This window comes from Malaclemys terrapin, chromosome 1, assembly GCF_027887155.1.
Source record: "Malaclemys terrapin pileata isolate rMalTer1 chromosome 1, rMalTer1.hap1, whole genome shotgun sequence".
Classification (NCBI taxonomy): domain Eukaryota; kingdom Metazoa; phylum Chordata; order Testudines; family Emydidae; genus Malaclemys; species Malaclemys terrapin.
The window spans coordinates 9,708,929-9,727,768 of record NC_071505.1 but is presented as its reverse complement, the minus strand read 5'-3'; the positions used below and the strand labels follow the sequence as shown (position 1 = coordinate 9,727,768).

Below are 18,840 nucleotides of genomic sequence, written 5' to 3'. Positions count from 1 at the left end.
GGAAGGGACAAAACACACAAGCAGATTGAACAAAGTGATCAATTTAATGTCACGTTAGTTCCATATTTTTTTGGTGGAGGAGGTTGGTGGGTTTACTCAGAAGGGGATAAGCTAAAGGGGAAGTTCTCCAAAGATCCCTGCTTTGGCTGCTTTGCTCATTCTGGCTGTAGTCTCTGGCTAGCTCTTACTTTGCAGCCTTCTTCCAAGCCGCTGCCAGCCTGGCACCTGGGGAAGGGGAGACACCATCAAGTCCTAGTGCCCCCAGAGTGCGTGGCGGAGAGAGAGTCTTCTCTGCTCCTCTCTATCATTCTGGGTCCAGGAATTTGCAGGGAGGGAGGGAGGGGTGGCCCTGGCTGGGCCCCATTTTACCCCCTGTTCTCTGAGTGCTGCTTCTGCCCCCCTTGGCTGGAGTCTCTGGCTCTTTGCAGCTTTCTCCCAAGCCCACATTGGAGGGAGGGCAAAGCTACCATCTTGTCCTAGTGCCCCCATATTGTTTGGGAGGTCTCCCTTGCAGAGTTATGTGATTGGGGAAGCGGTGGCCCCATGCTAGAAGGATCCATTTTTCCCCCTAGCACTTTCAGCTATGTTAACTGGATCAAAAAGTTACAAAGCATAGCAGTCCTCATGCTTGAGGGCTGCAAACTGATTTCTTTTCCACTTACAGAAACTTTCTCCCCATTCCACTTTTGTGTGTGTTGTGTAATTCACTAGCTGAGCTACGGGAATTTATTTGGTTTTCGTTAGGGATGTCAATTAATCACAGTTAATTCACACGATTAACTCAAAAAAATTAATAGCGATTAAAAAAAATTAATCCTGATTAATTGCAGTTTTAATCGCATTGTTAACCAATAGAATACCAATTGAAATTTATTAAATATTGTGGATGTTTTTCTACATTTTCATATATATTGTATTCTGTGTTGTAATTGAAATCAGAGTGTATATTTCTTATTACAAATATCTGCACTGTAAAAATGATAAACAAAAGAAATGGTATTTTTCAATTCACCTCATTCATGACAGAGATTGCATTACAGCACTTACAAATGTAGATTTTTTGGTGTGTTATAACTGCACTCAAAAACAAAAGAATATAAAACTTCAGAGCCTACAATCCATTCAGTCCTACTTCTTGTTCAGCCAATCGCTAAGACAAACAAGTTTGTTTACATTTACAGGAGATAATGCTGCCCTCTTCTTATTTACAATGTCACCAGAAAGTGAGAACAGGCATCTGCATGGCACTTTTGTCGCCGGTATTGCAAGGTATTTACTTGCCAGGTATGCTAAAAATTCGTATGCCCCGTCATGCTTCAGTCACTATTCCAGAGGACTTGCTTCCATGCTGATGACGCTTGTTTAAAAAAAAAAAAAAAAGCGCTAATTAAATTTGTGACTGAACTCCTTGAGGGAGAATTGTATGTCTCCTGTTCTGTTTTACCCACATTCTGCCATATATTTCATGTTATAGCAGTCTCGGATGATGACCCAGCACATGTTCATTTTAAGAACACTTTCACTACAGATTTGACGAAACACAAAGAAGATTTCTAAAGATAGCTACAGCACTGGACCCAAGATTTAAGAATCTGAAGTGCCTTCCAAAATCTGAGAGGGACGAGGTGTGGAGCATGCTTTCAGAAGTCTTAAAAGAGCAACACTCTGATGTGGAACTTACAGAACCTGAACCACCAAAAAAGAAAATCAACCTTCTGCTGGTGGCATCTGAATCAAATAATGAAAATGAACATGCGTCGGTCTACATTTCTTTGAATTGTTATCGAGCAGAACCCATCATTAGCATGGACGTATGTCCCCTGAATGATGGTTGCAGCATAAAGGGACATATGAATCTTTTGCATAATTGGCACGTAAATATCTTACGACACCGGCTACAACAGTGCCATGAGAATGCCTGTTCTCACTTTCTGGTGACATTGTAAACAAGAAGTGGGCAGCATTATCTCCTGCAAATGTAAACAAACTTGTTTGTCTGATTAGCAGCCTAATAAATTTGTTAGTCTCTAAGGTGCCACAAGTACTCCTGTTCTTTTTGTTTGTCTGAGCGATTGTCTGAACAAGAAGTAGGACTGAGTGGACTTGTAAAATTTTAGAACCTACATTTTTATTTTTGAATGCAGTTTTTTTACATAATTCTACATTTGTATGTTCAACTTTCATGATAAAGAGATTGTTACAGTATTAGGTGAATTGAAAAATACTATTTCTTTTGTTTTTTACAGTGCAAATACTGTATTTATCAAAAATAAATATAAAGTGATCACTGTACCACTTTGTATTCAGTGTTGTAATTGAAATTGATATATTTGAAAATTGCAGAAAACATCCAAAAATATTTAAATAAATGGTATTCTATTATTGTTTAACAGTGCGATAAATCGCGATTTAATTTTTTTTAATTGCTTGACAGCCCTAGTTTTCATTAAAGCTGATTACGTTATGGTTATCTCCAACACAATTATATTTTGTAGTGCAGATAGGAGCATTGCTGTGTCATCAAGCTGTGCTAAAGCCTTGGACAGACAAAGATTTAACACTTCTTCATAATAGTCGTGGTGGGAGTTAGTTCACACCACCGCTGCTGTTTAGCTAGGAACATATTTTCTGCAAGGCTCTGCTAACAACGCAGGGAGGTCTGTCAATTGTGAAACATACCTTGTGAAGGATGGTAGCGAGGGAGAAAGCTAGAAACTTTCTTAAATGAAACCACTTGCAGAAAGACCATAAAATTGGAGATCCTGCATTTTTTCTCTCTCTCGTTTGGGACATACACTTGATGACGAGATCTTAAGAAATAATCTGTTCCTGCTGGTGGTGGTCTAGAGATAATTATGATATGCCTCTTATCTGAAGTGTTTTAGGCACGGTGTGTCCTAGAGTGGGCCCTGGATCTCTCTTTTTTTTTTTTTTTTTTAAAGAAGGTGCTAATGCATCATATGGAGTAAGTGCCCTTCTTGCTCCCCATCAGCCTTAATAATAGTACAGCTTGAGAGTGATTTCACCTTCATTAAAGGCATCTTTGTTTTGACTCATGCTTAAGGCTATGGGTAAGTGATTTATTAAGGACAGGTCTGTGCTATTTCAGAATCACTGCTGCTTTACAGCAAATAGGTGAGGAGGCATTGGGACAAGAGGCACTCCCCTAGGAACCCTTTTAATTGCTTCTTCTCCAGAGCCCAGCTCTGTTAGGTTGATTTGGGCGGGACTTTTTTTATTAGTCCTATTTTTTTGGTGTTGGTTATTCTCATGATAGGGAGATGAGGACTAGGTTCATGGTAAAATGGCAGCTACAGTTCAGTTGGTATTTTGATTAGCTGAATGTTCCTATTGAGGATGACTGCGTTTATTAGTTGATAGCGTGAATCTAGCTTGACATTTTGTGTAGTTACTATAAATGGAGATTGGAACCATCCCCTGGGGAAATGGCAGCATTCTTGATGTCGTACTGTGCAGTAGAAGTATGTGCTCGTATCATGCAGCTATTAGCTAAAGTTTCAGTTTAGCTCTTCAGTAAGAGCTCTTTTTTCAAATGGCCATGTAGAAAACAGTGCATGAAGAGGTAGATTTGCATAGTCAGACATGCTCAGGTTTGAAAATTACTTTGAAAATTTGGGCTTGAATGTCCTCTTTTATACTGTACAATATCTGAGGCCTCTAGTCATATGAAATAGAGCTGAAGCTTAACCAGCACTTACTGGTGAGTCTGGTATACTGTCAAGATCATATCAAACAATCTCTCCTACCCTTTGACTGCTAATTCATGGTTACTTCTGCCTTTGGACCGTCCATGCAGCTTCCTAAAAGGTGTGAACTTTTTTTCAAGGAAGGAGATAATCAAAGACAGAGTGACTTGATTTAAACCAAAATCATTTATATAATTATAATGATTTAAATTAGCAAGCAGTAAGCTTGATTTTAAATAATTTAATATAATCATGTTTTGCACTTGTATCTTTATTTTCGTAAAGAAAGGTTGATTCTCATTGGTTGGTAACCATTAATACATATTGATTTGCAACTAAATTTGATTCTTTTTGCTAACCAAAAGGATATACTATATGCACATTTTATTTAAGCAGTTATTGCTTAACATAAATGTATTCAGTTTCTTAATTTTTACTTTTTAGAAAATGGCGAATGATGCATGTGTTAATTATTGGTTGACTTTTTTTTTTAATTCATGACAAAAAAAAGTGTTTTTAAATTGTTCTGTTACTTAAATAAAGCTACCTTAAATGTGCTGGATACATAAGAAAGTCAAAACATGTTTTGCTTTTAAAACTAATTGGTTAAGTAGAGGAAGTATATCTGTAGTTAGTGAATTGAACTGGTTGTTTCTGGCCACCATGACCTTCAAGATTTTAGAACTAGTAGATCTCATCCCCTTACCTCCTTTTTATTTGTAGAGTGGAAGAGGAGAACAAGCTTTCTTGCTTCAACTCACAATCGGTGTCTCAACTTAGAATGAACTAGTCATTGAATTGAATAAACTGAAATAAAGAAAATATTCTCTCTGCAATTGCAGAAGAGGCTAGTGCACTTCAGCAAACTCTGGTTCCAGGTGCTTATCCAGTAACTTCAATCAGTTCAGTAGTCTGACTTTCTTTAAAACTTTGGCAGCAAATGTGATGCTTGAAATACTTTTATTTAATTTATTTTAATAAGTCATAGTAAGTTTAGGCCTTAACATATGTTGTCACAATTTCCAATACACTTATTTAAAAAAAAATAAAATGTATTTAATTTAAATAAAATACAATGTAAAGAAACAGATTTTTTTTTTTAATTTTAAACCAGTTTTATCCACACTGATCAAAGGAGATATTCTAAGCCAAGACTGAAGAAACTCCTTAGCATAGCACAATTAGGTTGGAATTGAGGTTCAGCCCGTTGAAAAATGTAGATCTAAAACTGCATCTGTTTGAAAACAATGGCTGTCATTCTTTTTAAACTGAGAACTATATTGGCTGATGTGTCATCACTGCCCTCTACTGGGTGGAATGTCAGACCTGTTCAAGTGCGAGTGGCCTATAGAAGAAGGAAACCTTATTGCTACTATTGCAGTGAAGTCTCTGTTTAGCTTCTAAAAAGACCCATGCTTTCTGAAGCAGGTTATCCCAAGTTGTCCTCCCAAGATCCACAATGAACAAGGTAGATAACAATTGCTAAGTGCTTTTGGTTACAGAAGAGTCACAGCAGCATCTTTTGTGACTTATAAACATGCTGTCTGTTTGAGAGTGGCTGCTCCGATCAGTAGTACAAACCATAGAACTGGAGGGGCCTTTCAGTTAATGACACGGGGGGAAACTAATTCTTCAAGCAACCTAATGAAAAGTCAGCGTAACTGAGAGAATCAATCTCCAAAGCAAGATTGTCTAGTCTGTCCATTCATTTGTCTTTGGGTCAGACCAACTTGAAGTCCTAGGTTTATTCCCTTTTGGTCGGTGGGTGCCGGAATACCATACTTTTAAGACATCTGCAGCCCTTATATTCATTCCTAAGGGAATATTTTGGATGAAAATGTGCTATTGGTTTTTTAAAGGCGGTTAGATCAGGTTTTGGACATTTTGTGTCTTGATTGTAGGTAGTGGGTGTTAGAAATTTTGAGTTCTATCTCTGAATCTGCTGTTTGGGCAAGTGACTTCACTTCCTCATGCCTCAGTTTATCTCTCTGTGAAATGGATACACCACGTTTATTTGCCTAATGTTTTAGAACAGAGTACCTTATGAACAACAACTTATACAGCTTTGAGATACTCAGTTGTTTTAGCAAAGGGATAGAAGTCGCTAGCTTTGATTTCCCCTGAGCACCTTAGAATGCTGCTTCTGTACCCAGACTTCTAGCAGGAGGGGGCTGAGCTGTCATAGAATTCATGTGCTTTAAGCAGCTATCAACTGAACAATTTGCATTTGTGACTTTTGCTCCCATAAGAGTAGGGAGTGTGTTTAGTAACTGAACTCAAAGTAAATGAAAACAGTGCTTGCTTTGTGTGTCTTATAATCACATACAAGTTGCTTATCTCCTTCCACTGTACAGGTTTGAAGAAAAGGCCCAAACTGATCCACTCAGTGCACTGAAATACTTACAGAATGACTTGTATGTAACTGTGGATCATTCTGACCCTGAGGAGACAAAAGAGGTAAGGGTGAAAACTACTTGCTTTTTTTTTTTTTAGTTAAAAATAAAATAGAATGTAAAGGTGCATACTGTGGAACTTCTAGAGTTACCTTAGGTTTTCTTAGACCTTGTCTACACACACGTATTTCTTTAACTATACTAGAATAGTTAGAGGTACAACTCCCTAATGTGGTTGCATTTATACTGATATGAAAGTGCTTATACCAGTATAGCTTATTCCCCTTAGGCCTGGGCTACACTGTGTGTGTGTGGGGGGGGGGGGGGGGGGGGTTTCAAACTAAGATACACAACTTCAGCTATGCTATTAGTTCAACTTACCTGGCTGTTCTCACATCGGCAAGTCGACTGCCGTGGCTCCCTCGTCGACTCCGCTTACTCCTGCCCAGGGTGGAGTACAGGCGTCGATTTGTGGATCAATTTATCACGTCCAGACGAGACGCGATAAATCGATCCTCGATACATCGAACACTACCCGCCAATCCGGTGGGTAGTGTAGACGTACCCTTATATATGGGAATAACTACACCAGTGTAAGGCACCTTTATGCCAGTATAACTGCATCTAAGCTAGGGGATGTACCAGTATAACTATTTCTATTTTTTAAAAACTCCACACCCCATACCAAAATAGCTATCAGTAAAAAACTGCATGCAGCCGGGACATTAGATTTCATTCTAATGGGCTGTCTTGTGTTTGGGGGTTTTAATGAAATATAAACTCTGTATCAAATGGCACAGGCTTATAGTTAATTGGTTGGTTGTGCTATGGAAAGTGCATTATATTGCACCCAATAAAAGGAAATGCTGCTATTATGTTATTCATAGATTCATAGATTATAGGACTGGAAGGGACCTCGAGAGGTCATCGAGTCCAGTCCCCTGCCCGCATGGCAGGACCAAATATTGTCTAGACCATCCCTGATAGACATTTATCTAACCTACTCTTAAATATCTCCAGAGACGGAGATTCCACAACCTCCCTAGGCAATTTGTTCCAGTGTTTAACCACCCTGACAGTTAGGAACTTTTTCCTAATGTCCAACCTAGACCTCCCTTGCTGCAGTTTAAACCCATTGTTTCTGGTTCTATCCTTAGAGGCTAAGGTGAACAAGTTCTCTCCCTCCTCCTTATGACACCCTTTTAGATACCTGAAAACTGCTATCATGTCCCCTCTCAGTCTTCTCTTTTCCAAACTAAACAAACCCAGTTCTTTCAGCCTTCCTTCATAGGTCATGTTCTCAAGACCTTTAATCATTCTTGTTGCTCTTCTTTGGACCCTTTCCAATTTCTCCACATCTTTTTTAAAATGCGGCGCCCAGAACTGGACACAATACTCCAGCTGAGGCCTAACCAGAGCAGAGTAGAGCGGAAGAATGACTTCTCGTGTCTTGCTCACAACACACCTGTTGTTGCATCCCAGAATCATGTTTGCTTTTTTTGCAACAGCATCACACTGTTGACTCATATTTAGCTTGTGGTCCACTATAACCCCTAGATCCCTTTCTGCCGTACTCCTTCCTAGACAGTCTTTTCCCATTCTGTATGTGTGAAATTGATTTTTCCTTCCTAAGTGGAGCACTTTGCATTTGTCTTTGTTAAACTTCATCCTGTTTACCTCAGCCCATTTCTCCAATTTGTCCAGATCATTTTGAATTATGACCCTGTCCTCCAAAGTAGTTGCAATCCCTCCCAGTTTGGTATCATCCGCAAACTTAATAAGCGTACTTTCTATGCCAATATCTAAGTCGTTGATGAAGATATTGAACAGAGCCGGTCCCAAAACAGACCCCTGCGGAACCCCACTCGTTACGCCTTTCCAGCAGGATTGGGAACCATTAATAACAACTCTCTGAGTACGGTTATCCAGCCAGTTATGCACCCACCTTATAGTAGCCCCATCTAATTTGTATTTGCCTAGTTTATCGATAAGAATATCATGCGAGACCGTATATTAAGAAGATGTAAAAGGATTCTCTGATACCTGAAGGTGATGGTCTCAGGATATTTTTTCATTTGGGTTGTACATATTTAAATGTCTCTGAAGGAAAAAATTGAGCTTGTCTCCAGAATATATATTTCTCACTCAAGATTTTTTTATGTATCTTGATCACTAAGGCTTTTATATGGCCTTATCGCATTTTTCAGTGCACATATTTGGTTTTTCCAAGAGTAAGTTTGTTCCCAAAGCACAAATGAAGCAATAAGTTCCCAAGAGCTGATAGGAATTTCAGACAGCCTCTCTCCATTACATGTGTCACTTTACAAAAGGGTTTAATGAAGTCTAGTAGCAGCCCTAGATAACTTACTGAACTTATGAAGTTTAGGATAAGCTTTTGGGTTTTGCTTCTATGTGCAGTTATGTATAGTACTTCGGACCTTCAAAATGCTGTACAAACATGTAACCTTTATCACTCTGTCTCAGTTGCCCCATTTTAACTGGTTAGGGTGTTCCTTACTTTCCTTACATTGGTACAAATGAGAAGTAGCTCCACTGAAGTCAGTGGATAGTTACAGTTGTAAAGCTGGTATGAGACAAGAATTGGGCTCAGTAACTAAATGTCTTGCCCTAGTTCATGTGTCAAGTCAGTATCAAAGCTGTGATAAAAACTTGGGGAGTCTCTGATCAAAGCCCCTTAGCGTGCTGGCTAGATCATGTAATCTAAGCAAATAGAAATTGTCTAAGTATAGCCTCTAAAAGCTTTGTTTTTGTGGGGCTGTTACTGAAGGCCAAATGCAATATGGTGCTGGGGTTATAGGGTGACAGGACTTTGGAAAATAATTTGCTTGTCTCAGGATCCTGGAAATTGTTGTTTAATTACTTTACCATAGATTGCAATTCATTTTCACTAACATAATTGACATGCTAAGGTTGTTGCCAAATTTAATAGATAACATATCCACACAACATGTCTAAATTATGAGTTTCACACTGAAATTGACTCATACTAGCTACCTTCACATCTTTTCTCTTGTTTGGGACAGGAATAGGAAGAAAAATAACAGGATATTCTTGCTATTTTTCAACCTGAAAAGTATTTGAATTAAATTTCATATAGTGCATAGAGGATCCCAAAATATTTCACAATACTTTCACAAAGTCTCTGCAAGATACTCGCACAATAAACTGCATGCTATTCAATTTATCTACTTTGCAAGCATGAAATGTTTGAGTTGACCATGTGAACCTGTGATTCCAGGGAAGGGTTTCAATCCTGATGTGCAGGGCCCTAAGCCACTCTCCGGCTTTTCAGGATAATAGTTGTAATTTCACTACACCTCGTTTCTTTGCAGGCCTAATGCTTGAATTTTTTGACCTCTTTCCTCTTGCTTCTCTTTGCCAGATCAGTATTTACTGTTTAGCAGAATTAGAGCAGCTGCTGAAAACCTTCTGCAACTTCTTCCTTTACAATCTTTTCTGTTCCAATAGCTTCAATTCTCATAGACTTGTTGTATCAGAACAGAGCTGCCAGTCAGATGGCTTTATGGCCACGCTGCACTGATACTGACTGGGTATGTTTCCATGACGTCAATTTCCCTTCCGGTTATCTCATTGAGTTGGCTTCTGGCACTGGCACTACATCTCCAAATGGCTCCTGTATGATGATCTCAGCATTGATGCCATATTTTGCATCAAAATTGAAGCAGAAGTTTCATTGTTTCCCAGCACAGCTGCCTGAATAATCCCTGGCACCACCTATAACAAATGTGGTCTATTTCATAGCAAGGGCAGTGTAGCTTGTTGTCGCTGTGTGTGCTGAATATAGCTCAGCATTGTAGGACGGCTAAGTTTGATTCTCTTCAGAGCTCCTCTTACGGCTGTCTTTCCTCTCTCCTTTACCTCCCCCCATCTCTGCTCTGTCTCCAACCAACTCGCATTCACTCTGCAAAGCAGCAAGCTGATTGGATTTGTCCCTGATCAAGTGTAGTGTGATTGTTTGTGGTGTTCAGTGTGAATTGGTGTTCACGTTGTGAGCCACAAATTTCAGAGGTTTGCAAGCATTGCTGTAAAAGATTGTACCAAGGTAAAATTCTGCATAAAACGATCTTAGCTTAGGAGGAGTAATTTCATTTTTTTAAACTTCATTTCATATCTTTTCAGCTGTTTTGAGTTGAGTGCCAAAGAAAACAGACAACTTGTTCTTGAGAAACTTGCTCTGGCTTTGGTAACTAATTTTGTTTAATGTAGTGTGAATGAGAGACAGCATGGCACTTCCAGAATTTCAGCATTTGTTATGAATTTATCCAGTTAAGGGAATCATATTTTTTTATTTTCTCTTATTTTTTAAATTCTGGAATATAGCTGAGAACCTCTTGGCATCATTTAGCACATGAATGCTCATTACGTTTTCCCCACGGGCCATGTATAGATCCTGGCTGTGCTGTCGCTCACCAACACAACAGATTTGTAAAGTCAGGTTCTGACTTGCGCAGATTAGTGGTGATCCCACTTGAAGTCATGTTGGATCCCTCCAGGCAGTTCATCAGCTTCTCAGATAGAAATGGGTCTCTGTCTTACTGGCCTAGAGACCTGACAGTTGTGGTGTGCTCGTAAGTGAGGTGACTAGCAGGTCTCCAGGGCAAATAGAAAGCTGATGATTACTGCACCAGTGTGTGGTGTGGCTTCCTGGCAGATGAGATGAAAGGCATACTAGATACTGAAATTTGCTAATACTGTTTTTTTAAAAAAAACATATATTGCACATATATTTTTCCTATTCCATATAAACAACACAGCTGTCCCCAAATTCATGCATCTGAAAAGGAGTGATTCAGACCTAAGGATGATAAATATAAGCTCCCAGTCTGGTGCTGCTATGAGGGGAAAAAATCCAGTGCTATTAATTCATGTAAACCTTAGCAGGTCACCTATTATGCCCCAGAGGCAGTAGTTTCTTAAGCTTTAATGTGACTATACCTGGAATGTTACTGTTCAGGAGGATATAAACAAACCTAGAGAAAACACAGAACACAAGTATCTAAGGAATGGAGAGTAAAATAATTCTGTAGGGCAAGATTGAGAGTGGAACTTCCCTAACACTGGAAAGTGAACTTGAGTGGGGACACATGATCACTCTATAAATAGGTTCAAGGTAACTATATAAATGAAAAGAATCAGTCACACTCAGAAGATGTAGAAGGAGCAATGCATTGTAACTAAAGAAGGAAATGTTTTATGCTAGGCTGTAGGCGGTGCTATGTATAGGCAGGACTGGATAGATCTGCTTATAATTATTTCCCGACACTTCCCATTATAAGACCATTTTTTCAATTGTGAGTAACTTTGCCAAACTGTAAGCATTTGAGCTGAAATTTTCCATGCCAGTTGTCTGCCTCCGTTTGAAATTTTTGGGAAAACTCCAGCTGAAACAGGTCAGCCATTTCTGAGAACAAGGCTAGGGAAAAGTGTGTTTTGCCCATGTTGGGGGAAAAAATAAATACTGGTGACCTTTTCTTTGAAGAGCTCCAGCTCCCCTATGCTTTGGAACAAGAACTTGAATTTGGCCTGGGTAATAGGGAGGTGGTAATCTTGTGTCAGGGATGTGCCTTTTGAAATCTCACAAAAATCTGCCCAAATTTTGCTAAGTTATAAACCTTTTGAAAAATTGCAGTTCGCACATGCTCAGTAGAGACCTCTGAGATGGTAGCTGCTAAAATCTGAGTCCATCCACACTGAGCTTGCTTGAGCCTCTCCTAGCCCCTAAGTATGACTGGACTGCACATGTGCCATCCCCACAGAGCAACTGAGCATGCTCCCTTCAGCCCGGAGCTGCAGGGGTAAAGCTGGTCTCTTCCAGCTTGGAAAGAGGTCCCTGCAAATCTTTGTAAAGCCACTTTATTGTTCCCCTTCAGATCCCTCTTTAAACTCCCCTTTTCTGATGCCGTCAAAAAATTTGACAGTGGTTAGGCTGCTGGTGGGCTAAGACCACAGCCTTTGATACTGACTAATATTGTCTCACTGTATCCTTATATTCCTCTGTCTGTATCTGTCTGTCTTACTCTTGTCTTATACTTAGATTGTAAGTTCTCGTTCGATTTGTGAAGAACCTAGCACAAGCAAGTCCTGGTCCGTGACTGGGGCTCGTAGGCCCATGGATAATACAAATAATAAATAAGCACCTTCCTGAATCAGGGCCAGAATCACTCTTTCATACATGGCCATTTGCAGTGGCAATGAAGCTCATCTTTAGCACTACAAGCGCACTAAGCTTAATGATTGATTTAGTTCTGTTTTATGTATGTGTACACCTCGCCCTTCCTTTGGAATCTGCACATCTGAGTACCAGAGGGATGCAGGCGAACAGGAGGAAGGTCAACAGAAATGATAAAGAGCCTTAAGGGACTGATTAAATCTTCATGGAAACATTAATTACTCAATTTGTTTGTATAGCTCTGCTAATTGGCGACTAGTGGTATGGTGAAGGGGGGTTTGCTATTCATAGCTGCCTCCCGATAGCTGAAGGGTGCAGACATGGAGATATCCCATCTCCTAGAACTGGAAGGGACCTTGAAAGGTCAGACATGAAGGATGGCTATTACTACGTTGAAGTTATTCTTGTTGCATTCTCGTTCTTGTGTCTCATGCTCCCAGTCTGAGAATCTTTTAATGAAAAACCCAAAACTTATGGGACTGAATGGATGGGGGTTGGCACTGGGATATGCATGATCAGGCCCAGGTTAGTAGTGACCAGAAGTTATTAACCATTTAAAGGTTGCTTGGCCTATGAACAAAAGTTGGTGGTTGTAGTCACGTTCCTTCTGCACATCACAAACATCTATCTCATTCAGTGCTAATTGGCACCCTTAGTTGTCTCAGCTGGACAACCAAGGATTGAATGGGCATGGAGACCATATCACACTCATAACTCTTATCTAGAAGGGGCCATTCCAAGACAGAAATGATCTGGAGGGGTAGTTCAGGAGGTGCTTGCATTACCTTTATGATGTGTGTCTTCTGTGGATAAGTAGGACTTTTATCTCTAGGGCTCTGAATGTTGCCTTTCATGACATTTATGCTAAATTTTAAACACTGAATTCACTTAAAGCCAAAGGGAAAAGGAGGAATGGACATATATAAATATAGATTTTACAGTTCTAAAAAAATGCAGTCGCAAAATCCTGTATGGCTCTTGCCTTCCTCTGTTATGACAACCACGGTACCATACATCTGAATGAACATAGTGCTAGGTAAACACAGCACAGGCCACCTTTAATGCAATTTGCTGTTTTAAGAGCTTTTGTTTGCCTTATGTAGACATCTGCATAATTTGTTGGGCTCTTGTTTTTTTTTCCCCCCACAGTTTCAGCTTCTTGCTTCAGCACTGTTCAAGTCTGGTTCAGATTTCACCACTCTGGGTGAGTATTCTAATGAACCAGAGATGAATTATGCTAAGACCACAAAGGGTAGCCAGGCTTATTACTGTGATAAGATTTCTGCTATTGTTATTGAGGTGAAATAGGTATAGGCCACAAACGTGTTAGTACATTCAGACTGTAAAAGGGTTAAGTGCCTTTATGCCGTGTTACAGCTGTGTTGGTCCCAGGATATTAGAGAGAGAAGATGGGTGAAATAGTTTCTTTTATTGGACCATCTTTTGTTTGAGAGAGAGACAAGCTTTCAAGATTACCCAGAGTTCTTCTTCGGATAATAAAAGAGCAATAAAAGAGATTACCTCGCCCACCTTTTCTCCGAAAAGTGCCTTTAAATATTTGAGAAGGAACATTTCTATTCAATAGTGTTTATTGCCTCAAGCCCATTTTTAAAACAGCAGTCATCAATGGTCTCAAATTCAGGTCTCAGTGGATCATTTTGCAGCTCTTGTTACACCATATGCTGCGCCATTACCCAAATAAGCAGAAGCCTTGATCAAAAGAAAGGAACTTGTGTCGTGTCATTTTGGAATCCAGCAGCATGGTTACAGATTTCTGTTTGGTGTGAAAACACAGTGCAGTTCCTAGAGCAATTTAGTTGTTTGTTCCTTGCAAAACTGGCTCATTGGACAGAATGTCAAGAATAAAGATGACAACGTTGTAAACTTACAAAAACAAGAACTCCTAAAACATAATTGGTTTCTCCTGACATCCAATAACAAGATATTTTTCATGGTTATTTGAATGATAATTTGGAGATTGACCTATGAGAAGGCCAGAGGCATTACTTGGCTTTCGTTTTTCTAACTCTGTGCTGCCTAGCAGTTCCTGGTTTCATACTATGTAAGCACTGATCATTTTGGTATTAGCCAAATTGGCAATTTGCACCTCAAGAATTAATAGGGTAGGGAAAAAAGACTGCACAGTTTGTCCAAATGGATGAGGAGGTTGTGCTGATCTTGTTTAAGCATTATCAACAGATACTACATTTTTCCAAGATTAGTTTTTAAATAAAAACTCCTTGACACCAGAGGTTGCGAGTTTCCAATTTTTTTGTTCTATTGTAACAAGGCGAATTAGCCTTTATCACAGTGGTGCCAAGGAATTATCTATTGTAACACTCTCACTGTGTATGAGCCACAGAGTTAGATTTCCCATAAAGAGCACGTATATGGTTTTAAAGAAACTGAATACTTAAATTGTATTTTAGTAGATCATTTTCCCCTTTGATTTAAAAAAAATGGTAACTTTAGAAAGCATCTAAATTGTCTGTATTTCTTAATTGGATAACATGGTATTCCAATATTTTGCAGTACATGATTAAGGTAATACACAAAGGTATTTTTCTTTTTAGTCCTGTTAAGATTAAGATCTACATTGTAACAATGTGGATATATTGCACCTTTCTTTGTGTCCTGTATCTTTTTAAAGGAAAATTCCCCTTGTTTCAGTCAATGTGACAAGTCTGGATTCATGTACGTAATAAGAATTAATTATGATTGAAAAGTGACCCCTTTGGGATACAGTGGTGTGAATTGTAGAAATTAGAGAGGAAGTTCCAGTACATATAAATAGGGCCCTACCAAATTCATGCTCCATATTGGTCAATTTGACAGTCATAAGATTTAAAAAATGGTAAATTTCATGATTTCAGCTATTTAAGTCTGAAATTTCATGGTGTTGTAATTATAGGGGATCCTGACCCAAAAAGGAGAGGGGTGTGTGTTGGGGGGTGGGGTCGCAAGGTTATCGTGGGGAGGGTAGTACTGCTACCCTTACTTCTGCGCTGCTGCTGGTGGCGGCACTGCCTTCAGAGCTGGGCAGCTGGAGAACAGTGGCTGCTGGCTGGGAGCCTAACTCTGAAGGCAGAGCCACCGCCAGCAGCAGTGCAGAAGTAAAGATGGCCTGGTATTGTATTACCACCCTTATTTCTGCGCTGTTGCTTGCAGAGCTGTGCCCTCAGTCAGTGACCGCTGCTCTCTGGCCGCCCAACTCTGAAGGCAGCACAGAAGTAAGGGTGGCAACACAGCAACCCACCTAAAATAACCTTGTGACCCCCACCCCGTAACTCTCATTTGGGTTAGGAACCCCAATTTGAGAAATGCTGGTCTCCCCCATGAAATCTGTATAGCATAGGGTAAAAGCACACGCAAGACCAGATTTCATGGTGGGGAGACCAGATTTCACGGTCCGTGACGTGTTTTTCATGGCCGTGAATTTGACAGGGCCCTACATATAAATCCATTGCCCTTGAGTGATGTTGGCTTGAATGTGAGACAGACCAACTCCAGGCTGGTTTAGAGTATGTATAATGGATAGACTCGTGGCAGTGGATAGCAAGGCTGAATAAGCAGTCTGGACTGTTAATGCTGATGTGTGACGCAAGGTTGGGAGAGACTTTTGGTCACAGCCAGTGCAGTGAGGTGTATTCAGAAAGGAGGATGAGGAGAGAATTGCACATATTCCACATTCCTTTAAAATGTATATATTTGGCATATTTCATTGCTTAATTTATTTCATGTTTTAAATTTGACTTATTTTTTCCTGTCTTTCTCACTCCCCCAGGATTTTCGGATGTTGACCATACCTATGCGCAAAGAACTCAGCTCTTTGATACGTTAGTAAATTTCTTTCCTGACAACATGACTCCTCCAAAAGGCAACCTGGTAGACCTCATCACACTGTGACAGAAAAATCACTGGACATGTGAAAGAAGAAAAAAGCATCCATTTTCAGTATTTTAATTTTTTTTTACTGCATTGATTGACTGCTGTGTGCAGTATATAGTGACCCCTGGGTCTTTGAATGGGGCTTTATACTTGTATAATGAATACCTGAGGTTTTTCCCCTTGTTGAATTAGGCTAATAAAATGTAACTGACATAAAAATATATATATAATATATATATATTTTCTGATTTTGATTTAAGAGTTAGCAAATGTAAGAAGAAGAAATCAATCATGCAGTCATCCTTTTTGCATTTAGGGGAAATGCTGAGATATTTCAGTCTCCTTGAAACTGAAGATGGTTTTACTTTTTTTTTTTTAAATGCCTCTTGCTTGATTGTAACTAGTCATGACATTTGCTTTGCCCTACTGGCTTTATTCACAGCAGTTGTGTAGCTTGGCAGCAGGACACTGCTGTACATTAAGGTAATGTGTGTCTTTATTGACTTGAGTCCTGTAATTGTAATGTGCAGTGTGAAGGAGGATATGTCTCAAATTTGCCACCCTCTTATAGTCTGAGAAACTGACGAACACTAGCGTGTAATTGGATTTGCTATAGAGTGTGAACATAAATATTTAGCTGGTGCTACTGTAAATGCCTGGCTTCCATTCTCTGAAGCCTTCTACATAAAGCTGGCAGTCAAGTTTGAACCTCAGAGAAACCTTTGAAAATAGAGTGCAGGAGGTGCTGGTACAAGCATTTCTTCAGGGATGGTTTTATGTCTGTGCCTCTCCTGTGCTGTTTTCATGACAAACTTTGCAAGTCCTTGTAGAGTTCTACAGAATTGGGTCTTCCACATCCCCCAGGCACACGCTGCACCTCTACAGCACTTCAGTCTGGATGCAGTTTTCCAAAGCAGCACGTCTGGGTTTACGTACATGTTGGCTCTGTGCGTATATTTGTGTGTGAATGTGAAATTTAATGAGGATTGTTCGCAACAGCTTGTGTTTTGTCTTTGTCCTATGTAGCACAGCTCATTTAAGTGCATCTTAGAATTATTCTGTGCACAAAGGCCTCTCCCCTCGTTTAAAGGGTGGATTTATTAAAATAAGCTGAATGCATATGTCCAGAAAGTGGACTTTATTTTCTCCCTTGCAGAAAACGTTCTTTGTATGTAGGCCAAAGGGCTTGGAGCTGCACTGTGTCCGTAAAGTATAATGAAGGACACATGCACCTAGTGTTAGCATATACTTAAATTCAGTGCCAGAAAGCATGCAGTTCAAACTGGTTGATAAATTATATAAAGACTGTAGAGATTCATGTCTAGAGGGCCAACAGCCCATAGGACATGAATCCTGAATTTCCTGTGTCTGAGTAACTTTTTTCTCTGAATTTACTGGAAGTATTGTGTGTGCAGGGATGATGGATTAGACTTTTTTTAAATGAAAAGAAATGACAGTGAATATTTTTTTCATAGTTCTAGTATTCCTGTGCTTTCATTCAGTTAGTCCCTTTCTTCCTCACATTTTGTTTCCAGTTTCAGTACATTGGAAATCATGATGAAAAATTTGTAATAATATTTAGCTTATTAAGCTATTAAACACCCAGAAATTAACAGTACATTAGAGGCTGGATTTGCTTTAAAAACTATGTGATTAGACTTGACTCCTCCCCCCCCCCCCCCCTTCCCCGGAAAGGATTATAGATGTAGGGCTTTTTTTTTTAGTTACCACTAACTTACTGTTGGGCAAGTAAGTTAATGTAGTTAATCATTAATGTAGCAAATCAAAAAATCAATGGAAAACACAGTTTAGCAAATACAATCTGTTTAAATGTTTCAAAGGAACAATGTCCAAAAAAAATTTTTTCCAGTAACATGAAAAAGTGCCATGCCACAGTTTTTTTTTTTTTTGTTTGTTTGTTTTTTTTTTACTGCATGTTGTAACCTTCTGATTCTTTGCTAGGTAATGGCTAGGTTAATTTTGTTGCTTCCATTAGCATTGTGCCATAGCACTGCTGTTCTGTAACTAAACTAAATTTTTCAGTCCTCAAGTACTGAGATTTACAATGCTGTGTGCTGTTTATCTTGGGACTATGATTATGCATTCTGTTCACAGAAACAAACTTGCTCACAACATCAAGCGGGTGATTCTTGTTTTTTTGGTGTTTTTTTTGTCGCCCCCTTCCCCCCCCCCCAAATCTTTCTAAGCAGTTTACCCCAAAGCATTTACTCTTCTAATTTTCATTTTTCTAGCTGGTGGGTTTTTTTTCCCCCCATGTTACCTTTTAACTTTATTTTTATTTAAATAAAGTTGAACCAAAGTGAATCAATTATATTAAAAGTAACCAACAGTAGATTTAGTGGAGGGTCTAATAAAAACACCAAATGTTTTTGGGGTAGTAACCTCACTGAGAAGCATATCTTGCAAATCAAGCTGTGATTAAGTGACAACATATTCACTTTATTGAAGTGAAGTAAAGCATGATTTCCGTGTGATCTGATAAGAGATTTGCAAACATAATTGGCTAGCGTGTGTGTATGTGTGATTTTGCTGAAAACTACTGGGAGTAAAATTCTCAATTTTAAAGTTTATCTCTGATATGTATAGACAGACACATAACGGCAAATGTTCAGTCATGGGC

General features: G+C 39.3%; 1 protein-coding gene across 2 annotated transcripts in view; it reads left to right on the top strand.

Moving 5' to 3' along the window:
* Nucleotides 1-17,958, top strand: part of MKLN1 (muskelin 1) — a 172,911-nt gene extending 154,953 nt beyond the window's left edge. For both annotated transcript variants that reach the window (XM_054015895.1, XM_054015903.1), the window contains 3 exons: nucleotides 6,062-6,164; nucleotides 13,461-13,515; nucleotides 16,096-17,958. In XM_054015895.1, coding sequence (XP_053871870.1) covers nucleotides 6,062-6,164; nucleotides 13,461-13,515; nucleotides 16,096-16,217 — 280 coding nt within the window. In that variant the 3' untranslated portion in view covers nucleotides 16,218-17,958. The remainder of the gene's footprint in view (nucleotides 1-6,061; nucleotides 6,165-13,460; nucleotides 13,516-16,095) is intronic.
* The last annotated feature ends 882 nt before the right edge of the window (nucleotides 17,959-18,840 follow it).